The sequence below is a fragment of the Scomber japonicus genome, chromosome 5 (genome assembly GCF_027409825.1).
Source record: "Scomber japonicus isolate fScoJap1 chromosome 5, fScoJap1.pri, whole genome shotgun sequence".
Classification (NCBI taxonomy): Eukaryota; Metazoa; Chordata; class Actinopteri; order Scombriformes; family Scombridae; genus Scomber; species Scomber japonicus.
Window position 1 is genome coordinate 32623637 of NC_070582.1, and position 27077 is coordinate 32650713.

At 38.4% G+C, this 27077-nt stretch overlaps 1 protein-coding gene across 3 annotated transcripts; it reads left to right on the forward strand.

The window, feature by feature from the left end:
• The first annotated feature begins 19 nt into the window (after positions 1–19).
• cry2 (cryptochrome circadian regulator 2) lies at positions 20–25319 on the forward strand. Of its 3 annotated transcripts, none has more exons than XM_053318686.1 (13): positions 20–288; positions 6919–7027; positions 11488–11630; positions 15385–15569; positions 16016–16104; positions 16617–16757; positions 16883–17008; positions 18400–18585; positions 18695–18846; positions 18963–19165; positions 20330–20410; positions 20548–21137; positions 22618–25319. In XM_053318686.1, exons 1-12 carry the CDS (start codon positions 131–133, stop codon positions 21117–21119), a joined length of 2145 nt encoding a protein of 714 aa, XP_053174661.1. In that variant the 5' UTR covers positions 20–130; the 3' UTR covers positions 21120–21137; positions 22618–25319. The 3 variants fall into 3 exon arrangements, with proteins under 3 accessions (XP_053174661.1, XP_053174659.1, XP_053174660.1); XM_053318684.1 differs by having other exon boundaries at positions 20548–21125; positions 22604–25319; XM_053318685.1 differs by having other exon boundaries at positions 20548–21125; positions 22607–25319.
• Positions 25320–27077: the final 1758 nt, after the last annotated feature.

The window sequence follows — 27077 nt, forward strand, 5'->3', positions numbered from 1 at the left end:
GTTTGACAGCCAGCAAAGTTTCCCGGGAGTCTCCTGAACTCTCACTGTTTTAGCCTTTGAAACTGCATTTTTAGTCTTCATTTCGACCGATTCCTCTGGATTTACTCTAATGATGGAATAAGAAGTAATCATGGTGGTGAATTCAGTGCACTGGTTTCGCAAATGTATGCGTTTGCACGATAATCCTGCGTTGCAAGAGGCCCTGACTGGAGCAGACACAGTGCGTTGTGTTTATATCCTGGACCCGTGGTTCGCTGGCGCAGCTAACGTGGGAATCAACCGATGGAGGTTTGTAGCTAAACTCTATCTTTGACAAGTTCCTTAAGTGACTGTTGAACATAGCTTATTATGTGAACACGATTTATGAGGTCGCCATTTGTATGATTCATTGCCTTGTGACTGTGCTGCGTTTGGAGTTTAGGCTTGGGCCTCCACCCACGTCAGTTAGCTAGCGTTAGCTTACATTGGAGAGACTGCCATGCCAAGCTACATAGAAGAAACGAATAATTTAATGTTGTCCTTATTTATTGATACGTTTTGTATATTTTGAATATCTGTATAGAGTCAGTACTGTTTACTTTAATGTTCGGCGTATAAGTGAAGTGTTCAGTAACTGTTGAATGTTATTATAATGTGTCGCTGCTCACAGACAGCACGTTCACAATATTTACTGACGTAGAAAGGAGGTCATGAGAATAACAAGCTGAGACCTGCTCCACACACGTTTAACGTATTTATACAGTACTTTACTTAGCACAATAACTATCTCATATGGTTTTTCAGCAAAAATGTAATAAAAAATAAAAATAAAAATATAAATGATAAACTTACATTTCGCCTTTCTACCTCATTAAACGGCCCATAATATGAAAAACTCACTTTTTATTATAATATTTGGCTCTCTGATGTGCCTACTAACACACAAACTGTCAAATACAAACCCTCTCTCAGTTTGGTGCAGTCTGGCTTTGAGTAATGTTACTCATGTGATTCAGATTTGGTAACCCCTCTTACTTCAATTGGGGCTTCATTGAAATGGTCCCCTCCCACCCCCCATCCATGCATATGTCAGCATTAGTCTCCTACTCCCATTAAATGTCCTGAGGTCTGCCATATATTTCTGTCAGTCTCGCACCCTATAAAATGAAACCAAGCTAAACTAAGGGTGAACATTTAGCATAGTGAGGGTCTGGAGCAGGGGACAGAGAGAAACACTGCTGGCCCACAGAAAGCTGCTGAGGGCTGGCTGTCTCTGGATACCAGCTGGAGATTCCTGTGCAGAGCTCAGTCTGTTTCTTGTCTTTCATTTCATACAGTACAGACAATATCTTTTAATTATTCCTGACAGAGGAAGTGATTGTTTTTCCATAGATGATCGGACCCCTTTTTTACCTCCCCTCCAAGGGGCATGATGCTGGCCAGTAAGGGTGGAGGAGTATTTGATTCTAAGATGCATCATGATGCCAATGTGGATGATTATGCATCACTTTGCAAAAGTCCAAAATAGATTGTCTACATGTGTAACAAATGAAAGCAGCATTAAACAACTTAAACCAACTCTGAGGTAAAGAACATCACTCTGTGTTCAGTCTGGTTCACCCCCAACAATCCTGCGCACGTTCAGTGTGTTGGACACTAACACTGTCCTGGAGCTAACAGAGCAGGCTGCTCTCCACTGCTGGAGACATGACGCTAATCATAACAGAGTGGAGCATACAGACCGGAGACTGTAAGATCATTTCAAATTAATTCATTAATTCACTAATGCAGTTAACTTTTTTAAAATGAAAAGGATTGTGTTGATCTGTTAGGTATGTTTGTAGGAGTAGTCGATGCCTGCCGGCCAATCTGAACAGGGCTGTTCAGACATGATGAGAGGGCTGCTGTGCTGCTTTATCCTTGTAGTATTTTGACCAAATCTCAACAGATATATTTTATTAGGACCTCAGGGAAGTGTGTTTACCTGTGGGAAAGAGAGACACCATCATTTATGAATATGTAAATATGTATATTTCATCTCAGAAGTTTAACAACTGGACACAAGATGTCTCCTCCTTCACTGTAAAGTCCATTCTCAGTGTTTGTGCACTGGAGACTTCATGTTTCCACATCACACTTTTTATAAGTTGACTATTGGACCACAGTTAGTTCCAGAGCAGTGAAGTCAGAAATCATGCTTGTAGGCTCATCCCTTAAAATTAGGCGTTATGTGAGCTCAGAGAAACTTTCCATTCCCAGCAGATAGATATGTAAACAGCTTCTAAACATCCAGCTGCAGGAACAAGAACAAAAACAGGACCTGGATAGTGGGTTATTTACACCCTGAACGGGGTCTGTCAATTCAGACAAGATGTGTTTTGCTTGGCCAATGTTCAACAAAATGAAGTTACACAGTGAGAAAAGAAAGTAATGGTGATAGTTAGCTGAATGCTTACAGTGACAGTATGTTGTTTTGACATTTTACTGTTAAAATATTATTTTACCTTATTTTCAGTTTAACATGAAATGAGCTTAATCAAGAGCAGATGAAAATACAGTTGACCCAGTTTTGCTTTAAACCACTAAGGTCAAAATGTATCAGTGTATGCAGATTTTATGCTTTCAGTTTTGCTTTTATTTTCTGCTGTCAACACATCTGTCTCTATACCTGCTTTACAGTTACAGTTATAGTTTGTATTGAAATGTCTTCCAATCAAAAGTCCCAAACCCAAGGCAAACTATTCACACAAGCCCAGACATGTTCTTGTAAAGACATATTGTTGAATTTTTCACATGTAGTTTTTTAATTAACATTGATTGTATTGTAGTGACAGCACTGCTCTCAGAAATGAATGTCTTTTTAAACATGGGCAAATAAATGCACCTCTGTCTGCACGGCTACATAATGGATCATGAGAAAAGTTTTTTTGTGTGATTTGGTTGACTGGTCGATGATTTCCATCTGTATCAACACTGTTCTCACTTAGTTTTTGCATTAGTTTAACAGTTGAATGAGAGAAGCAGCAGCCATCAAGAGGACTGGAGACATGCTCAGTTCATTAAGTTTGATATCATTTTGTGTAAACTGCAGGTGAATGACATATTCTAAAAGCCCAGCTGGTGTCAACATGTTACCTAACCTTGATGTTTGAAGTATTTTCATAGATAACATTCCCTGTATTATTTTCAGTGGGTCAAAAAACAAACAGGATTAAGCAGGTTTTTTCTCTGACTCAGAATGATCACTAGCTTACGTGTATTGAACTAAGTAAACACAGTTTTTGTCCAGTGTATCAATAGCTTCCTGTATAACCATGACACTCCTGAACAGGGATTTCATTGTCCATTATACAAATGAAATTAGCTGTATAAGCAGCCAGAGCCTGAGTCCACTTTCAACCACTGACAGCCAGCCAAATCTCTTCTAGTGCAACTTCTGCTTTTGATTTTTGACATTTTCTGACTGCAGGTTACAGTTCTATTGTTGTTGTTGTTAGAAGATAACATGCAGAAAATGTCAGAAAACAGTCCCAAATGTCAGAAAACAGTCCCAAATGTCAGTCGCTGCCCGAGGTGACGTCCTCAAATGTCTTGTTTTGCTCTGACCCAGAAAATGTTCACATTAGAAAAGCTCAGAGAATTTTCTTTTCTTAAAAAAATGACCCCAAACCCTTTTAATCTGAAAGGATTATCAAAATAGTTGGTGATTGATTTTAATAGTTAGTTATAAAGACTGTGGTGGCCCACCATAGTCTAATTTGTGACACCACAGTTTCATAGTGAGCCAAACATGTCTTTACTAAAGCGCCAAATTGTTTAGAGTACAAAGATATATCCTCTTAATTTTGTAAAAATTAAACATGTAGTCAATCCTTTTATCCATTAATCTGACCAGTTTTTGTTTTTAACCCTTACATACTTACATATTTTGACCACTCATATTCATGTTTAGAAAGCATCAATAGTTGATCATCTACTATTACACAATATCATGTCCTATTTGACCTAAGACATGAAAATATAACGTATAATGTATTTAACTGAAAGTGATAATGACTTATTAAAGGAGTTTATGGAATCTGGATCATAAAAAGAAACCCTCATAACTACTATCTTATTAAAACTATGAACTATTCATTCCACTAAAACACATGTTAATAGATACAGAGATAATTTGACCCAGAACAGCCTCAATGGACAAACTTTTGTAGCAACATTTTAAAATATTTTCACTTTAGGAGTAAAAGACATTTGGGGTGTTTTTACAGCTGTTAAATATCAAAATGGGTCAAATTTGACCCAAACAGTATGTAAGGGTTAAATAATAATTTGGTCTATACCATTAACAATTTGCTTTTGTCCAACCAGAAGTCTAAGATAAGATATTCCTTTATTAACCACGGGTCTAAACCCTAAAATCACTATAATGTAAAACAGGGAAAAGAAATAAAGGTAGAGTTTCTCTCTCTCTATCTCTCTCTCTCTCTCTCTCTGGTGCAGTGTGTTTTGTGTTCAGGGAATAAGGAAACATTGGAACAGTTTTTAACAGATGTTTGACTGGAAACGGGGAAACAACACTGAAACATCTGTTTGAATTATTGACAGCTCTGATGATATCTGATGATGTCGCTCAAAATTTAGCCACAATCTGGTATAAACTACATTTATATTGCTGGAAGGCTGGTAAGTTAGTTTCTGTTCATCAAGGCTAAAAAATATTGAGATTTGTAATGGTTCTATAAGTGGACGGAGCGTTGATATTATGCCTCATTACCATCACTGAATGCTTCTTTTCCTCTAATCTCATCCACATGCTCACTATCTCCATCAATAGTTCCTGGTAGAAAGTTGTGTTTCCTCATGTGTGGGAGAAGCTGGGAGCAGCAGTCTGTTAATGCAAAACACTACCAGCCAATCACTGTCAGGCTTTCACAGTGAAGCAGCAACAGCTTTAGGGCTACAGATGACTTTGATTATTGAGAAAGTTGTCCATTATAGTTTTCAGTTAGTCAATTTATAAAATGATTTGCTCTACAATTTAAATTCTTCAGATTAGTGGTTGTGTCCCGCTCACAATATGATGGAAAAAACCAGCAAATCTAATCAATCAATCAATCAATCAATCAATCAATCAATCAATCAAACTTTATTCATATAGCAGCTTTCATACAAGTGATTGACAAGCTGATAATAAGACAGAACAAGTGACGACATAAAGAAAAGGAAGAAAAATAAAGAACAAATTAAAAGACAAAAATTGAGATCAATGCAGGCAAGAGAAAATAAGAACATTTAAATAAAGTAAAATAAATAAGAGGAAAAAGTTAAATAGATTAAAAAGTTAAAACAAAAGTAAAATGTCATGAAAGAGATCAAGTATAATAAAAGCACGACTGAAACTAGGTTTAAAAAGACATTAAAAGACAAAACAAACAGATAGAAAGAGATAAAACTCATAGAATAATAATATAAAATAAAGTACAACATCATTTTAAAACAAAACAAATATAATGAAAATAGAAATGCAGCAAATGTTTGGCAGTTTTGCTTGAAAATAATCATCCAAAAGCTTCTGAGTGTCAGACTAGATGCTAGTCACTGATGTTAAGAACCGCTGTACGCTTGCTTTATAGAAGTACATCTGTGATATACTGTAGCTGCTTTTGTCAGATTTCACAGATCAGTTTTAGATATTACAGGGAGAGATGAATTTAGAAGTGCAGCAGGTACTACAATGTGAGTCAACCTGCTGTGTTCAAGCTGCTCATTGTGCAGTTATGATGTAATGTTCAGTACTTCACCCCCAAAATCCTGACTCACCTAATCCTGGTTAATTCACCAACAAACTGTACTCGTGTCTATCCATGTATCGTACAATAACGTAATTATCAACATCATCATGTCTATATATGCACTTCATTTATTTAAAATATTACCCTTACACTTCACATTAGCAGCTAAAAGACAATGTGACACGAATAGTCTAAGCTAGTAGTGTCCTCCATCCTCCACTGTGTACGTCCTGAGTGGAGACTGTAGAAGAATTAAAGGGAAATAACTCTGTCCCCAACCATAATGACACTCTGTGTTTTTACAGTCCAATCCATCATTATATCAGTGGTAGAAAATCTTCAAATGACAATAATATATTGTCTAGGGCTGGGCAGTATAATAATATTATATGGATATCGTGATATGAGACTAGATATGGTCTTAGATTTAGGATATGGTAATATCATGATATGTCATCAGTGTTGTCTTTTCCTGCTTCCTGCTTTGAAATGTTGCATTACTGTAAAAATGTGTCATTTTCTGTACTTACCAAACGGTTCTAGCTGTTCTGTTATTTACCTTTTACCCACTTTGTCATTATATCCACATTACCGATGATTATTTATCAAACATTTCATCGTGGAAATATTCAGTGAAAGCATCAAGAGTCATCTCTACATTATCGTTGCAGTATTGATATCGAGGTATTTGGTCAAATATATCATGATACTTGATTTTGTCCATATCGCCCAGCTCTAATATCGTCCAATAAAAGTAGCTATCATGACAGGTTTACTGGTGTCTACTCTGATTGTACTGTGTACCATGTTTTACTTTGCTTATCTTCTATCCTGTGCTGTATTGTATTTATTAGGGCCTGACTGATACTGGATTTTTAGAGCTGATACTACAATGCTGATATTGATATATTGGCTGGCAATCTCACATATACATAAACACACGCTTTCTTTTTCTTTTTCTTTTTTAAACAAATGTGGCTATCAAACACTTGTAATAAAGATATGTAGTGATCATTTTCTTTTTCTTTTTTACTATTTCAAACTTGCATCAGACACTTGTTTTAGCCTGTCTATCACTGTATCCGTCTCTATTAATAAACCATAATAAAGACATAATTACATGTGTGCTTTATGTGTGTGTCTGCAGGTTTCTGCTGGAGGCTCTGAAGGACTTGGACAGCAGTTTGAAGAAGCTCAACTCCAGGTTGTTTGTAGTCAGAGGGCAGCCCACTGATGTTTTCCCCAGGCTTTTTAAGGTGTGTACTCCTGGCTGTTACCTGTCCACACACACACACACACACACACCACCATCACGCAAACACCAAAGACCCCGCATCAAAAAGTCCACACAACATAGACTGAGGACTTTTCCAACCAAAGCCTTCAGTGTATTTCCACTGGCTGTGTGCCTGGTGCCAGAAGGTGCTTTTATTTCAGATGTTAGGCCAATCTGGAATGTCAGCTGTTGGTTGGCATTGCTTATTGTTTTTCCCACATGTACATCACATTACACACTACCTGGTGCAGGCCACATCATTCCAAACTCAGTACACACAGACAATAAAAAACAACTGACCAAAGTTTACAAGACACATGCTTATTTAATAAAGGGCTGGCCTGGATACAACAAGCCTGATCACTTTTCAAAATCTATTTAGACATTTATTAATGATGTGTAACATCTCTGGAATGCAAATACATGACTGTGCTTCTTCTTTCATGGTGTGTTGGAGTCAGGCAGTAGGCCAGTGCATAGTTGAAGCAGTGCCAGGCTGCAGCTCTGCCAGCAGGTCAGGCTCCACTGTTGTTGTTATAGTCCTTTTTCGTCAGTGCCAAACTACTAGCTTTCATTCCACTAATTAAACTGTTCATTTTAATCATTAACACAGCCACTGGGATTTTATCAGATGGAACTTAACAAGCAGTCAAAACATGTTGTTGCTAAATATGAAGAACCACTGTATCTCTCATCTACAGAAACTATGTTACTGTGTATATTAAACTCAATTAGAATGTAACTCAAATGAATGAAGTTGTAGATTGTTGTGATTTTTAAATGATCTGCCACCAATGTTAAATACAAGCAGCCATATACAGTAAGACCTTTCCTACATAAAAAAAGCCTAATTAGAAAATATCTGAAAATATCTGATCAGAGCAAAAAAGTTGTGTGGGACTGATCAAACTGTAGTTTAATGAACAGCTCTATGTATGTGATGGTAAGGCTGGGTATCATTTAAAAAGTACCCTTAAAGTGATACTGATACCAACTGAGTACTACTTACTAACTCTAATTCACCTCGACTTCAACACCACAGACGGTCTTTAGCTGCTGTGGCAGTGGGCCAATCACATGTCACATTATATCGAAGAACGCTTGTGTTTATTGGCTGTGAGCAAGTCCATACAAAGAGTCTAGCTCTGGGTGCAAAAAGAATGGATTGCCGGTCTGTTTGACGGGAGACATTTCGAAACTATAGATTTATTTTGGTCAATACCTTTTTTAAATGTATCAGTAAAGATACCCAGCAATAATGAATGCATCCATGGTCTATGGAGGACTAGGCAGTCTTTTTATCTTCAACATAGACATGTGAGCCTGGCTAGCTGATCATTTTAGATTTGCTTTGCTCATTTTATGTTCAAAACAATATAAATCAAGGAATATAAATGTACTATAGGAATATATATATAGGTGTATATATATATACATACACATACACATACATACATACATACATACAGAGCATTTAAAGCACAAGTATTTAAAAGTGTTCTCTGTGGAGTTCAAACTGTAATAAAGCAGCCACAGAGAGAGCTGGAGGAAGCCATGAGCCTTACTGCATGTTGCTGATACTGCACCATTTCATTTACTGTCAACCACAATCAGATTATAAGAAGAGATTTGTCTTTTTAGTTGTTTTGATGGCTCAGTTTGTGCTCAAATCTGTCCTCGATCTTTGAAATGTTGAGCGTGGACAGAAATGGACTGTAACCAGCAACCACAGATTGTGCCGAATACACCTGTGTGTGTGTGTGTGTGTGTGTGTGTGTGTGTGTGTGTGTGTGTCTTATGTTACATGATGGCTGTGAAGTGGACTGAGAATCCCTGCAGCCCAGTTGTGGAAAAAAACCAAAAAAAACACGTTTGTTGTTTTCACTGTTATCTAACGAGCCGTCATGGCGACATCAGATAAATTCACACTTTGCAGACTCGCCGCGGTTCTCGTGTTCCCGCCACTCTGAGCCATGTTACTAGAACAGCTGCAGACGGTGTTAACATTTTATGAGGAGATTCCTTGTCGGGTTCCAGGCAGGGAGGAGCCGTGCTGCTGCTGGTGCTGCTACTCTCCATCTCTATACAACAACCCTTACATAACCATAACACACTGCTGCTGCTGCTGCTGCTGCTGCTGCTGCAGCATTATGTACTGTGGAGAGCACACAGTCTGCAGAAGAAACCACAGGCAGTGAACAACCATACACCACACACTGAAAACTGGCTTTGTGTAGTGTTTGAATAAAAACACTTCTTATACAAGCCTGATTATATTTATAAAAAAAAAGGGGAAAGGAAGTCTAGCTAGAAAACTATCTGTAGAAGAGGAATGATGTTTTCATGTATGCCCCCCCCCCCTCCATCAATATAAATAGATGGAGGAATGAATAAAAAACAGCAAAAAACTAATCCACATGCATTATAGACATTAGAGCTGACCCCTAAACCTGATGATTCACAGCCTCACAGCTCCTCCAACCTCATTTTGTCAGCTGCATCATTGTACACAGCAGTGTAGAGTCACAACATGACAGGCTCAAAGCAACACAGTCAGTAAAACAAGCTCCTCTACTTCTAATGCCGTACAGTGAGCCTGAGTGTTTAGCTTTTTATGCACTAATACCAGTCTAGTCATTTACCATCACATTAAAGCACAAGTCTTACTGTACAGATACAATATGAGACTTATTATAGGCTGTCACAAGAGGTCAGTGTGGGCCAGCTGTAGTGTAATGTAGAGGCTGTGAATGATATATTACTCATAATCTTAAATAGTTAGCAATTTGTCTTTCTTTTATTCATTATTCGGCCTGTTTTACTATGTTAGTCTATCCTTTTTATTCTAGTGTTATTTTCCTCTTCATAACCACACATCACATCTCCTCTTGTTTTTAGTATTTTATCTTTATTTTCCTTTTTAATACCCCACCTTACACTTCTGGTTTTACATTTACATTACATTTAATTTAATTTAATTTAATATTGATTTATTATATTTTCTGAATCTCATATCTTTTGTTTTATTTCATTCGGCTATTCAGAATTTTTACATTTACATTACAATTGTTACACACGTGCAGTAGATTGTTTTAGTGTTTTTATTAGGGCTGGATGATACTGGATTTTTGGGCTGATGCCAATGCCTGTATTAAAGAGTAAAACAATCAGTATATAGTATAGTAGTATCAGCTGACTGATATATCAGTGGGCTCTAGTCTTTAAGATGTAAAGCACTTTCTGATACATTGCCATGTATAAAAAGTGCTATACAAGTAAAGTTTCGTTGATTGATTTATTGAACTTAGAAAATTCTGCCATGGATAAAATCCTAATAGATATATGACAGAAATATAACCAAAGCAGTTTTCTGATCATGTCCTGTATCTAAGGGTGCTTTCACATGTTATTGCTTAGTCTGATTCATTTGGTCTTGTGTGAAAGCTGTCAATAGAAACTATGTAATCTGTTATCCTCATCATCTGAGTCCACATGGAGTTTATTTAAGTGTGGAACCAAAATGAACCGTCACAGGGCTGAGTGATAGCAGACGTGTGATTTGAACTTGAATGCTGCACTACTAGTAGCCTAAATCTATCTGCCCATCATGAACTGTGCAGAAGCAGACTCAGTGGGTAACCATGGTAACTTGTGAGTGTGTGGACTTTTTTTTCCTGATTCATCAGAAAGTGAGAAAGAGTTCATACAGACAGTGTGTGTCCCACTCTGTGTTTTAGCTGTTCTTTAATAAAAAGCAGCTAACATGGTGATCACACAGTAACTCCCATTGTTATATATCTCAGTTATATTCATCATTGATTAATATGCAGTTTATGATTAATACGTTGTTTCATGTATAAAATGTATTATTTCCTACAGTCCAACATGATATTTGGAATGTTATCCTGTAATGAACTGGGAGCCAGTGTAAAGATGTAAGGATGCAAGGATGGGGGTGATGTGGTCTTGTCTCTTGGACCTTGTTAATAACCAGGCAGCAGCATTCTGGATCAGCTGTAAGCAGGAAACCTGAAAAAAGCAGCATATCATCACCTTTAAGAAACTGGAAGCTCTCAGTTTGGTATTTTTGCTTGAAAATCAACTAAAAATGATGAATTGATGATCAAAACAGCTGCTGATCAACGTATCACCACAGCTGTAGGTACAACATGATCTGTGATGATTTCATGAACAGGACTGGAACAAAACAAAAAAAAATGAACCAAACATCCTCAGAGCAACCTCTCTGTCCAAACTGCTTCTGTGTCCAAAAACAGCAGCTTGATTGGACACATGGAACAAACCGTGACCTAATTCTGTTACACTGTTGAACCCAAACACTTGAATGATGAGTTTTTACCCATGATGATTTGTCTTCTATCCATCTGCACTTGCACTCGTTTCCTGGCTAAGTCAGTCTCTCTCTGTGTCTCTCTGCAGGAGTGGAAAGTGACCCGGCTCTCATTTGAATACGACCCAGAGCCTTACGGGAAGGAGAGGGATGGAGCCATCATCAAGATGGCCCAGGAGTTTGGAGTGGAGACCATTATCAGAAACTCACACACCCTCTACAACCTGGATAGGTTCGTAGCACGTTAAAACACACACACACACACACACACACACACTTACGTACAAAGTAATGACCTCAGGGAAGTGGTTAAGACAACAGTTACTTGCTGTGTCATTCTTTCCAAGGAGGGGACCCTTGATCATTACATTTGGAAGCGTATCAACTTTTCTCCTTTACCACATACACAAGAAGCCATCCTCTTTATATTGACCTCTATGAAAGAAATAACCAGCTAATAAACAGCAACTGTGTGCTTGAGGTTGAGCTTTCTGTAGGTTTCTGTAGGTTTCTGTAGGTTTCTGTAGGTCAGAGCGTAACTATTTTATCTTGTGCAGTCAGGTACAGCATTCTGCTAAATTTGATATTTAGCAATTTTACATGCATTGTTCTTGATCTTCTAAATGTCTGTATGCAATGTAACACAGGAACTCAGTCTCATAGAAACAGATAGTGGATGTTGAGGAAGGTCAGCACTGGGTTGGAACACTAGTGCCTGCTTCTTCATCAACTCATTTTAGCTTTTAAATTCAGCTCAAGTAAATGTCTTCATGTTATAAACTGTGGTAAATTGATGAATTCTCAAACTTACTAAGAATGAATCTTTTAAAAAATGCTGTTATTTTTTTCACCATAAGGCTAAATATAGCACTTACACATAAACATATCCATAAATATATTACCATATAATGTCATCAAAACCACAGGCTCAAAAGTCAGGCTTCAAGTTGTGTGATCTGGGCTCAAAAGTGTGGTCCAGAACTGTAGAAATCATCTGTGCATGTGATGGAGGAATGCACAGTGCATGTAGGGGGCGTGGTCTCAGTAGCCCTGCAGTAAACAGTGTGCTATGTGAGCATGTGATAGCAAAGATATTCAACTGTACTGCATGATATCTGGTTGTTTTAGTCAGGATTATGCTAAAATATTATTTTACACAACTATATTTAAGTTCCCTAATAAGAACATACCTTCAGTTTAGTAAATTTCCGGTTTATTCCCGTTTATTCCCGTTAATTCCCATGGAAAGTTTCCAAGTTTGAAAATTCCCGGAATTTTGCAACCCTAGTTATTATGCAGTGGTTTTACTAGTCTGGCCCATTTGACATCAAATTATTTTTTAAATGTTTTAATTTTCCACTTGCTGCTGCAGTTTGTACACAGTAGTGAAGGACTCAATGTGGATTTCTCAAATGTTGCAGCTGTCTTTGATAGCAAACATCCTCCTGTCACCAGCTGTGTAGTTTGGAATGTCGTGTTTCTAGTCAGTACAGTTGAAACACTCCACACACACACACACACACACACACACACACACACACACACACACACACACACACACTGAGAGCAGTGTCACAGGTTGTGGTTGTTTTGGAAAATCTACAAAAACAGATACACAGAGGATGCTCCACAATCTGTATTTAGATCCATCCTGGAGCCCTCTGGTGGTCACATAATGCTATTGCATGTCACACCCCTGTCCATGTGCTGAGACCAGGTGGCAGAGTGGATCAGAGTGGAGAGGGGAGGAAAGGAGTTTCCCCTGTATACAAGCCTGTGCCTGTGTGTGTACACTGAGAGCCTTTGGTGGAGCACAGTATTACAGCACTGCATTATATAATCAATTAGAATATGACTGGCCTGTGTGTGTAATAATACTGTGTGTGTGCATGAGGCAGGGGGGAGCTTAGCTTTGTGCGTGTTCTTATGTTGGTGGTTGTGCACATGTGCTCAGCTTACTGTGCTCATTCATAGTAGTCACAATGAACTGACCAATAGGAGGCTATCCCTGCTGCAAATCCACCAACCAAGGATCCAGAGCGTCCTCACAGATATAGACAGGTTGTATAAGATAGCAACTATAAATACAGAGCTTCATGTTAGCACTGCTGGTAAACCACTTGAGAAGAAGTCATTTAAGGTGAAATATAAATACTAATTACTCTTGAAGGGTTCATGGATGACTTTTAGTAAATAATAGTTTCCTGCTATTTTTGGATGCGTTTAAAGACAGTTCAGTGCACATTCTGAGAAATCCTGTCATCCAAGTTCATGATTTCAAGCAAACAGTTACAACAAACTAACTAATAAAATGTGTTTTTTGCTTAAGTGTGCCATAAAGACAAAAATAATTTTCAAATATAATGATACTGCTCAAACTGTATTACCTGGGCAACCTGTAATAGGTTATCTATGACAAGACACTGTGAAAACTAAGGCCAGATATGAAACAAAATTCAAAAAGTCAAATTTGCTGTGGATATTTTTGCAAGTCATATCTGTGTTCTAAGCCAGGGTTGAAAAGAGTATACCACTCTTTTTTTTTTTTACCATGGATTTCTCATTATGAATGGAGTTTGATTGAAAAACGGAGCTATGGAATATTATTCATGAACCATCGTTTATTCTGTTTTTAGTGTGATTAAGTGGTGAAATTTGTAGTGGAACAGTAGTCATGTTAAAAGTACACCATCTTTATGCCCACCGTCATACAGATGTGGACACATTTGTTGGTACCCTTCCATGAAAATTAGGGCAGGGTGATACCAGTACCAATGCAAGTACCGTTAAAGTGATACTGATACCAGTTGAGTACTTCATTCAATACCCATTCTACTGTTTAGGTGGCATCTTGGCTGCTGAGCTGTTAAGTGTGCTAACTCAAATTCAGCACCACAGACGGGTCGTAGCTGCTGTGGCAGTGGACCAATTACATGTGGCATTAAATCGAAGAATGCTTTTGTTGATCGGCTGTGAGCAAGTCAATACAAATAGTCATATTTTTTAGATCTGGGTGCAAAAATCGATCGATTGCAGGTATCATTTGACGGGAGACATTTCAATACTACTTGGTATCGATTTATTTTGGTTGATCACGATGGCTCAGTGGTTAGCACTGTAGCCTCACATCAAGAAGGTCTTGGGTTTAGTACCCAGCTGCTTTCTGTGTGGAATTGGCATGTCCCCCCGTGTTTGCATGGGTCTCCTCTTGGTTGCACAATGGCTGCCCCCTGCTTCTAGTACTTACGATAGGTTAGATACAGACACTGAATTTCATTGTACAACTGTTTGTGTGACAAATAAAGTACGCAGCCCGAACGAAAATAGAAGAACCCACAATTTTCTCTGGAATAACTTGACAAAGTAATCGGCATCCACCATTGTTTATTCTATATACATACACATATTCTATATTCTATATAGTTGCACAACCTTTGGAGGCAATCACTGCAAACCAACGAATTCTGTAGCCCTCAATAAGACTTTGCCATTTGTCCGCTGGTAGTTTGGCCATCCATAGATGTTCCATAGGATTCAGATCATTTGAAATATCACTATAATCCAATTATTTAGAATCTTTTCTGGGGGTACCAACAAATCTGTCCAGGTGATTTTAGAATTTCTTTTATAGAATAAGCAAAAAATCATCTCTTTTCACACTTTCTTTGCTTTTCTCTATGACTTACCACTTACTGCTTTTAACTTGATCATTTTTCAGGTGAATTGAAGCATTGTTTCGATGAGCGGTGAGAGTACCAACACATTTGTCCACATCTGTATATGTAGCCAAATGATTATGTTGTTTCAGTGGTGTAAAGCATTGGAGCATTATTCATGAATATTTAGTTGTATATTATTACAGCTTAATTTAGACATTTCTTAGAGAGATCTTTGAACAGATGTCTGACACTCATTAAAACTTGTTACATCATTTCTGCGATGTATTTTTTCTTTTAAACCTTGTATCTTTTCTGTTTTGCTTGCAGGATAATCGAGATGAACAACAACAGTCCTCCGCTCACCTTTAAGCGTTTTCAGACCATTGTCAGCAGAATGGAGTTGCCCAGGAGACCCCTGCCTCCCATCACCCAGCAGCAGATGGACAAATGTCACACCAAAATAGCTGACAACCATGACCAGCTATACAGTATACCTTCACTGGAAGAACTAGGTACACTCAACTGTTATTATTACATTTGTAGAGTTTAGTGTAAGACATCTTTAAGACTATGCTGTTACAGTTACACTCATCTATTCTCTGGGTATGTGATTAGCTTTATTGATTACTGCTGTTTGATTACAAAGAAAAGTTAAACTACTGTGTGAAACAGCAGTCATCTTAAATGGAGATGGAATCATGCCAGACTTCATTCAGAAACCTGGCAATTAAAGCGTCCTTGCTTATTTGTTAGTTAGCATGTAACTCCAAAAGTCCTGAGTCATACTTTACTCACTATACAACTGTTAGTAGTCACATTGTCATACCACATCACTAACTGGACTTTAGCTTGATATCCCTGAATACAGAGGAGAGCAGTGGGCACGTAGGCTTGGTTTGTATCATTAGACGATGGCTGCTTTGTATTTGACCTTGTCTCTGTGTAAATATGTCTACAGGTTTCAGGACGCAGGGTTTACCTCCAGCTGTGTGGAGAGGAGGAGAGTCAGAGGCCTTGGACAGACTCAACAAACATCTGGACAAAAAGGTAAACCAGAAGCTCATACAGAAGAAGCTTTCTTTGCAAACATGTTGTCTGTTATATTGAGGAAGGAGTAATATACCATAAATCCTTGAATAAAATTTTGATGGAGTTTTGAATGACAGCTCAACAATGTGAACAAATAAACTTTGCTGTCTTTTTTTACCAGTCAAACCTTGACACATCCTGGAGATCTTTCAAACTAAAAGCTGTCAGGAAAGTGTAGCACTATATGAACCCCTGGAAGGTTTTTAATGTGAAACATCTGGGCACCAAGTGTTTTTTCATTGACAGAATATATTGATCAAAAAATGTCAAAGGGGAAGCAACTGAACATAAGTAAATAAAAGAATAGAGAAACTTGTAACAACAGACTCATTTTTGAATGAAGTTTGGTAGAGAGCAAAAATAGAGCAAAAATAGAGCGAATATTGGCCTTACTTAAACTAAGAACTATTAAATGTTTGACACTATCCCAGATGACTGCTTGAGTATCCTCACTGTGTTTGTCTTTGTAGGTGTGGGTGGCAAACTTTGAGCATCCTCGGGGCAGCACGTGCTCTCTGTACGCCAGTCCTACCGGCCTCAGCCCGTACCTGCGCTTCGGCTGTCTGTCCTGTAGGGTTCTCTACTACAACCTGAGAGAACTCTACATGAAGGTACTGTCAACATCTGTTACTCAACCTTCACAGATGTCCACTCAGGCTACACTGGTCGTTATTAAAACTAGAATACTTGGAATAACTTTTTATTTACAGTTGCTCTTTCTTGCATTCTCTGGCAGCTCCGTAAGCGCTGCAGTCCACCTCTGTCTCTGTTCGGCCAGCTGTTATGGAGGGAGTTCTTCTACACCGCCGCCACCAACAACCCAAACTTTGACCGCATGGAAGCAAACCCCATCTGTGTCCAGGTGAGCCGATGCAGCACTCTGTTATATTGTGACAGGGAGGAAACTTGTAATCCATCAGTATTTTCAGACATGAGGTTGTCAACACAATCTAAGTAAGTCAATTATTCACATTCATGATTTACCACAGCAGTATTAAAATTATGCTTGTATTTTTAAAAAAAAACAAGCATTGATTCCAAAACTATACAAACTTATCACTCATCACAAGCTTCAACATTGTTGAAATAATGAAATTCAATCTTTTACTGGCTCGCTATCATTGCCAGAACCCACCACAAACTGCATTTCCCTCTGCAAACGTCATGACTAACAGCAGAGCAACACTTGATTTATTTCAATAGCAGAACACCACAATAACATAACTCACAAGTTTGAATTCAAAGTTGAAAGCTTGAATCCTCAAAAGCAGAAAATCAGTGTTCAAGTTAAACAGTTTAACCATGCACACACTCCTCTGTGTTCCACATCTGGGTTAGGGTGCACTGTACTAGACTAGAAAAGTGTTATATAAGTACAGTTCATTTAACATTTAATATGTACAGACATATATTTTTTATATACATATAAATAAATACATATATAATATATTTATATTTGGTTGTATTTTATGTTCAAATAAAGTGTCTATCTATCTCTCTATCTATCTATCTATCTATCTATCTATCTATCTATCTAAAGCTAAATTGATAATTACAATAAAAGTATAGGCAATTAAAATTATAAAACATCAAATCATAAAACGGTAAAATCAACAATGGAAAAACATGAATTAGAGATAGAATATATAATTAGGAACACCAAAATGATGAGGAATACATTGAGTAGATACATTGAGTCCAATAGGATGTGTTCTCTTAAAAGAAAAGAGGCTCAACAAAAAAAACGATAGTGCTCAGATAATAATAGTAATAATAATTGAAAATCTTATACGCCTGTTACACCTCCATTTTTTTTGCCAACATGTAGGATGATTCAGCAAAATGAGATGACCATTCAGGTAGAGAAGAATCCAGGATTTGTTTTTCAAGCAGTAAACCTCCTGACATAACCTGAACTTACACCTCTGGATACAATCTGGTTAAACAGATCTTTAAAAAGTCTCCTCTCAGGTGTTTTTTTTTTTTTTGGGCCTTTTGAGTCCACAACTCAAAAGCAGCTTTTCACAGTTGGTTTGATAAGACAGGAGAGGAGAGCTTTCCTCCCATGTGCATCTGTTTCTATCAGAGCTCCCACGCTCACTTGTGATTATCATGGCCTTGAGTGAGCTGTTGTCATCAGTCCAAAATACACTATTGCCATTTTGCCTGAAACATCTGTGCAGGAATAAACTGTTGAATCTGAGTCTTGTTGATATTACATATTGACCGTCACCCTAACCCGTTCAACTCCAGATCCCATGGGACCAGAACCCCGAGGCGCTGGCCAAGTGGGCTGAGGGTCGGACCGGTTTCCCCTGGATCGACGCTATCATGACCCAGCTGAGACAGGAGGGCTGGATCCACCACCTGGCCAGACACGCTGTGGCCTGTTTCCTCACCAGGGGAGACCTGTGGATCAGCTGGGAGAGCGGCATGAGGGTAGGACACAGTCTCAAACACACAGAGCTCTGTCTGACATGTGATTAGTGCGAGACAAATAATAGTATACATCAGGCAGTCAGCATTGTGTGTGTGTGTGTTCCTGTAGGTATTTGAGGAGCTGCTGCTGGATGCTGATTGGAGTGTAAATGCTGGCAGCTGGATGTGGCTGTCCTGCAGTGCCTTCTTCCAACAGTTCTTCCACTGCTACTGTCCTGTCGGCTTTGGAAGGAGAACTGACCCTTCAGGAGACTACATCAGGTATGTTCTAACCCTGACATCAACCATCATCTCCCATATTAAATCTCTGTTGGCAGCAAAGAGGATTAATGTTGATTCAAATGTCTTTTTTTCTTTTTTTTTCATGTTTCCTGCAGGCGTTACATCCCCATCTTGAAAGACTACCCAAACCGCTACATCTATGAGCCCTGGAATGCACCAGAGGCAGTCCAGAAGGCAGCCAACTGTGTGGTGGGAGTGGATTATCCCAAACCAATGATCAACCACGCTGAGGGCAGCAGGCTCAACATTGAGAGGATGAAACAAGTTTACCAGCAACTCTCTCATTACAGAGGACTCAGTAAGTCAACTCACTGCAGGGTACCAGCATTGTATGTTGGTGGTTTATCACAGTTTGTGTTTCACTTATGGGTTAGTGAACTATACATGAGTTGTGTGTATATTGTTTATTAATGGAGTTATTAATGGCCATGACCTTCCTAGCTCTACTCCACTGTAAACAATGGGGGACAAAGCCTTGTTTTGTACAAAAATGCCAGAGTGACAGTTTCTCATTTGAGAAGGAAATTCCCTTTTTGTGTTTTCCCTCAGCGTGTCCTTGCTGAGCTGCATTGCGGGGACAGTAACACAAAAAGAGGATGTTGTAATAAAAACACTGAAAGTTTCATGGATGTGTGAAAATTGAGTATAGGTCATCCAGATTTTAGCAGGAAGCTGTATTGATTCAGATAGAATCAGCTGCACTACATATATTCAGCCAGATGTGCACAAGCAAACATCTGGAAAACATGACTTTAAAGAGAGCGTTATAAGAGCTACAGATCAGCTTTAAAATGCTTTTTTTGCACTGAACAAGCACTGTTCATTTAATCGGCCGCCTGTTACAGTGTGGTTGTGCTATAATGGGATCACTTTACAATCAGTACGGAGAGGAGGAATTATTACAGCAATAATTAACTGTAAACTTATGTGTGAGTATTGTATTAAAATCATTTATCCATTTAATCCCTGGAAAAAGTCTGCTCCTAGACATCAGTGGACAAAATGGTTTGAAGTAACAAAAATAACACCTGTAGCAGCTTTGTAGATGCACAATTTCTTAGGTACTTATCTTTCTTTTAAGCATCCATATTACACAATATAAGTCACATATTTAACTTAAAATAAGTAATAATAATAATAATAAATTAATTTTAAATAACTTCTTTTCCTTCTTCCTGTACCAGTCTCTCAAATATTTTCTTCCCTTTGTCTCTTTGGAACCTGGCTGTGTCATTCAATGCTCCATCTGCTTTCTCTTCTCTGTCTTCTACTCTCTTATGATTTTTTTTATAAAATCATGAAGAGATCTGTTGGCAAAAAACAAATGATTGATAAGGATTGGAAGTGCGTGACTGTGATAATAGATTTTTTTTTTTTGAGTCTATGAAGACTTTTCTATAGACACACACAGTGCTGGTTAGAAAATTACTTTACAATGTGTGTGTGTGTGTGTGTGTGTCAGGTCTACTTGCGTCAGTACCAACGATCCAGGAGGAAGCAGAGCCACCAATGACTGATGAGTCCCAGACTAGCAGTGGACCTGGTAGGAGAAAAATATGCAAAAGATTCCCATTCCCATTCTCATTAAGGATGAATGAAATTTCATGATAATTAAAACCCAGGTTCATGTGTAAAACTGTACAAAATTTGTATTCATAATTTTTTTTCATCTTTTCTCAGACTCTCCTTGCAGAGGTGCAGCAGACAGTGAAGACATTGGCTGCTATACTGCTCCTGATTCATCCACAGTCTGTGCATCCTCCAACACTGCCCCACATCCAGGTCTGGAGGATGCAGCAAGCAGTCACACACCCCAAACAGCCTGCACCTCCTCAGGCTCACACACACATCACCCTGCAGCTATAACCTCTACGTCTGCAGGCCACCCACCAGTCGCAGCAGCTCTTCCCTCCCCAGCCTCGACACCAGCCCAGAGCCCTCTGTCCAGATCCAAGCCCTCTTCCCCTTCCTCCTCATGTCCCACCATGTCATCCTCCTCCAGTCCAGCCACGAGCCTGACTCAGACCTGTCTGGGGCCGAGGAGGAAAAGCCTCACCCGCAAGGCGCGGCGAAGCCAGAGGCAGCGAGGGCGACAGAGCTGCACTTCAGCTGCCAGGGAAGGAGAGAGGAGAGCCGAGGAGGAGGAGAGGGAGGAAGCAGGAGGGGAGGAGAGAATGGAGGAGGACGTTGAGCAAGATGAGGAGAGGATGGAGGAGGAGACTTGTGGAGACTTGGCAAGACATCAGCAGTGATAAGAGGTATGATATACAGTAGTTTGATGAAAAGTATATAGAAAGAGGCATGATTGTTACTCATGGCAACATTGTCTGATCTTTGAACATGACTGCAGATATAAATATGTCACAGCCCGGGTAATAAGTTTACTTTTTGCTTTTGGAACAGCATGGTGTTATAAGAAAAATTCAGCATTTTGGGAACTGTTAGAAGATACCAGTCTCATGTCTGTGTTCAGTACAGAACTGGGATCAGGACATATTTATCTTAGCTTAGCATTTAAACTGTTTTACTCTGGAGGCAGTGTTAAACAGCTAGCCTGGCTCTCTCCAAAGTGAAAAATCAGCCTACCAGCAACCAAAGCTCACACGTAATAGCTTGTTTGGTTAAGCATATAAAAATAATTGTGCTATAAAAAAGAAAATATAATAAGCAAAGTTTGGCCAGAAAAAGACTTGGAGCTGAGCTACTGTTTGCCAATAAAGAATATACAGGTAACACGTTAGCAAGCAGATTCACTTTTCCCACTGTTGGCCAACTGCAAACAGTCTTGACAGGACTAACCTTTGAGAGAGCTGGAGGGTTTAAAATGGAGAAGGCTATCATATTAGCTGTAGCACCCCATCTCATTTTATATAAACCTGCTTTGGTATAACCTCCTCAAAAGACATGAGGCAGGTCAGCTGTTGGACAAAGATGTCTCTTGAATAATTTGCGTTAACATATTATTGTCTGAATAGCAGCTGAGCTAGCTTATTTGCTAACTTTTTCTCTCATGAAACAGTTGAAAAAGCTAGCTAGCTGACATATGTTCTTACCATAGAACAGTTCAAAAAGCTAACTAGCTGACATTTTTTTTTAAATAACTAAAATAGTTCAAAAAACCAGCCAGCTGACATATTTTCTTAATAACAAACTCTTGCTCATTTTTATAATTGGGAAGCACAGTTTTAAAAAAGCTATCTTTTTGAACTTTTAATTGAAACAGATAAAAAAGCTGCTAGCATGTTAAACATTTGCCAGCTGTCTTAGCCACAGTGGCTGGCTAATGCTAGCATGTTTCCATGCATTAATCTGGATCCCACTGCTGGCTAGTGCTTGTTGCCTTCATTGCTTTGTTGGGTGAGGTTTAGGCCTGAGGAGTGAGATGGGTTAGGGTAAGAATATCATAGTAAGCCCGTAAGAGAAAGAGTAGGGTGGGTCTTGTCAAAAAAAAAGCAGTGGGATCCATAATAACACTGTTTCTGCATAGCTGACCAGCTATATTATCTAGCCAACTAACTAAGGAGACTGCCACTGTGTCACCAAGCTTCTAGCACCATCTATTTTACATGGATGTTAACAAGCAATAAGTCGCCTCTCCAGCAAATAACTGACTATAATTCCTAAACTCTAAAGTATCACAATAAAGGAAGTTCACACATCAGAAACATGAGAGCACACTGTTCCAGTACCTTCATAGTGTCTAAAACAGTGTTTTCTGCTCTGGTTTGTCTTTCAGGAGGAGTTGGAGAGAACGCTTTTCTAACATCCATCCTGGACTACTAGACACATAAAGGAACAGAGTTCTGGATATGTGGACAACATAAATATATATATATATAGAAGCATGTATACAACACATGTGGAAGCAGTACAAAAGCCTTTTACTCACATTTACTCAAATCAGAAAAAATGGGAAATAGACAGGCATTATAAGAGTAATTCAATGCAAATAAATTAACCAGTCTGACATTTTATCACAGAAGCAGTCCAGATAGACTAAATGATTCAAAATCATCTTCATTTTTGAAAATATTTAAGACGAGTAATTCTCTCATGTACCGTTCCACCTCTTAGGCGCGCACACACATACACACACACTGCTACTAAAGAGCAACATAATACACTGTAGCTCTTACACACCTTACCCACATTGAATCCATACAGCATAGTGTGGCTGTTAGCAATAGCACGTCTCTGCTTGTCCTCCTGCTTCTACGACTATGGTGTCCATAGAAACAAGGTACTACAGGGAGCCTTAACGTCACCTGCCAAAACACACTGTCCTGTCTCCACACACAGACTCTCACTATCATCTGTCACTCTTTGTTCCAGGGAAGGGAACTCTTCAGAAAGTCCTTTGATAAAGCAGTGTATTTTGACTTTTTGTAGTAATGATTTTGTATACCTGTGGTTTATGACTTTGGATATGTTTTGAGTGACAACAGAATAGAGTGACCGACTGACCAACTCAGTGTGGACCCTGATCAGGCCAAAGACTGACTTTCACCCTGATTTTGAGGTGGGCAAGAGCACTACTAGAGCTTTAGACAGATTAACTTACCTTCAGAGAACTGTGTTAAACTTCACTTTATGGTGTAGCTCTTTTCAATGTACAGCTTTAGGAGGAACTCATTTATATTGAGATGGGAGAATTCTCTTGTTTATGACTTCTGAAAAAAAAAAGGAAGTGGAGGGTTTTACTGTCCTTATGACCCTGATGTTTTTGTTAGACGTTTCCCTGATGTAACCAAGTTACAACATAAAAGAACACTACGATCGAAACTGTACATGTTAATATGTAAATGCCCAATATGAATGTTTTTGGAAATGATCTGATATTTTTGCTAGGAGCAAGGATAATAATTAGTGGAACATTTTTATAGTCCAAACCCCTGTCTGTTTGAGGATCACACATCTATGGAGGTATAGCCAATTACTAATGGAAACCATGTCAATGAGGAGGCCAAGAATAGCTTTTATCTGAACATTTTCACATATGTGTTTGTATGTGAACATATATGAGACAAATGGATTTAGATACTGTAGATGTGGCACAGGGGGGTGGGGGTAAATGAAGAAAAGTCCACGAGACTGAAATTTGTGCATTTGCCATATTTTTTGTGTGGCTATTAAAAATGCTGCTTTTGTGGAATGAATGTAGAGAAAAAACTGGCGTGTTGTTCTCCCCATATATTTATCAGAGTTTGTATATAAAATATGTAAAACCATAACCTGTCTGTTTTACTAATGGTCTGATAGGGGAGGGGGAGGGGGGGGTTTCACAAAAGGCTTGTTTTTCTGCCTGGATGTTTCTTACCCAAGGCAGCCACTAGAGGGCAGCAGATACAGCAAAAACTATTAAGTTGGTAAGTTTGTTGGAAATATTCCACTTTCATAAAACTCTAAACTCTGTTAAATTGAAATAAGCACCTTATTATTTCTTAGAGTCAAAGATGACATCTTCAGTGTCCAACCAACAGTACAAAAAACAAAGATATTCAGTTTACTATCATATAAAAGAGAAAAGCTGGAACCAGTAATTTTTCAGAGGCATTATTACCTGAAAAATTCCCTAAACAATTGTTTGATTATCAAAATAGTTGCAGATGAATTTTCTGTTGACATCATTATTCCATGGTGTCATTTCAGAAGTTCTACCAATGAATTTAACGATTACTGTTACGTAAATTCAAATAAAACTGTCTTAATTCAACAATATTTATATTCTTTATTAAACCAATAGTCAGAAACATTAGCTGGCAGTAGATTATAGTGATTTCATACTTTTGGAATACAAGTAGTTGCTCGAATTCCTATTAAGGTTCCAAACATGAATCAAACCAGCGAGGTCAGATTATTCCTGGAGTAAACACATTTTACTTTGAAAGTGTTCTAATAATAGAATTCAGATCAGAGGCTTGTTATAGTGACAATCACTGAGGCAGTTTCATCCTCTCAACTTTTGTTTCAACCTCAACCTTTGACTCGCTTCAAACCAAAAGCAAACGCCAAGAAACAACAGAAATCAGATTTTTATAGCCTGGTTTTGTGAAACCCCCTGAGTGTGGATGGGTTGGAGTTTCCGAGGAGAGGGATGATAGATTGTTATGAGACAAACTTCACAGCCTGAGCAGGTGTCATACTGTTAGTGGTCAAGACGAGTGGGAACTATGAAGTGTGCATCCTCAAAGGTAAAACTACAAATCTGAGATGATTTGCTGACCACTGAGCTTGTATTCAGCTACTCCTCAGTCAAAGTTCACAGTTCCCACTTACTCTGAACACAACACAATGCTTGTATTTTGCTGTACATTCCAACTAACACCAGTGTAATGCTCTTCAGGGCTGGAGGTCTGTCTAAGGACTGTGGGCTACATGGCTATTTATTTGTTTTGTATTGTACAAAAAGAGTTTATTTTCATTAAAATTGCTGATGGAATTGTGATTGACAGGAGTTCATGGTGTATTTTTTCTTTGTGCTACGTTAACTTATAGAGATTCAGTTAATGAGATGTGGGAAGTACTGTATGTAGGATACCCCAACATAAGAACCCCCATCACCCACCCCTGATGTGCAAGCATGGATCACACATGTAAGCTACACATTCTCAAAAACACACCCAGTTATAGCATCTGTTCCTGGTGATTGGGTTTCTCCCACTTTTTTCATGTTATTGCATGTGAGGTTTCCTCAAGGTGTAAAAAATGAATTTTATCGATATAAGGCCAAATCACAACAAAAGTTATCTTCATGCACTTTTCATACAAAGTATATAAAGCAGTCTTAAATATAATAATCATTTAATGGCTTCTACCATAGAAATGACATGGCAGGTTCAAGTTTTTCCTCTCTGTAATCATTCCTCCTGTTCATACTGACTATTAAAATATTTCCTTCAAATGTGCTTTCAATGGAAGTGATGGAGGACTAAATCCACAGTGTGTCCACACAGTCATTTAAAAGTAGATGATCAGTTTCTATTGAGCTTCATCAGTGTGAGTTAGTCATATCAAGTGATATCTGACACATTTACAGTCTTTTTACCATCAGATTCCCTCTTAGTGTTTCCTGTTGAGCTGTGGTGGAAGTATAGTAACAAAAAGACTTTGCTACTAAAAACACTGTAACGTTGAAACATAGAAGATGAAGATTTGACTCATTTCAGCTTCATATCAGCTTCACATCAACTTTTAAATCCATGTTTACACAGAAGGAGGACTGTGGATTTAGTCCTCCATCACTTCCATTATAAGTGTATTTTGAAGGGAACTTCTAATGGTCAGTATGAACAGGAGGAATCATTACAGCAAGAGGAGCACACTTAATTTTCATTTGAGCTCCTGACTGATTTCAGAAATAAATCAAATTTGAACCTTTCCTTTAACTAGAAATAGGGCTGCAGGCTGTGAATAGACTCACTCAACATCTCCCTGTTACCAAAGCAGGTCAGCATCCCTGCATCTGCATCCCAAACCCTGCCACGTACAGGACAGGGATGAGAGGGACCATGTCCATCACAAGCAGCTGGCTTTCATGTGAGCACCTACAGAAAAGGTAACGACTGTGCTCGTAACACCAAGTCCTGAGCAGAAAGTACACTGGCTCTGACATGCTACACATGGTTTTAGAGGTGACATCACTGAGTTAGTTACTGCCATATTGGCTGTGGTACATAAACAACAGATGCACTTGTAGGGATGTGCACTTGCCAGTTTATGAGATAGACATGCAGTATAATAAACTGTGAAGCAGCCTGTCTATTAAGATCAGACAGGCAACATCTTTACTGTCTTTTAAATGTCTTCTTAAAGCATTCTTTTATTGAAAAGCTTTTATGAATGTTTGATATGTTGCTGTGCTTTATTTTTGCACTTTTGATGGTTTATATTTTAATGAAACTTCATTTCATTTTTTTTTTTTGGTTTTTAATTTTATATAGCTCAACAGCCCTGCAATTAATCCTACCTTCATTAAGGCTGTACTGAGAGATGTTAATATGATGATAATAATAACAATAATAATAAAAGAACCATAAAAGGAATCAGCACCTCTCTAAAACATACTCATTTATCTGTGGTTGTGTCAGTCTCTACTTCTGATGTTCTACAATACACGTACATCTTGAATCCTTTAATGTGAACAACATGGAGTCAGAACATACTAGATATAAAGACATCACAGTCAGAAACTGCACAGCAGCAGAGTTATT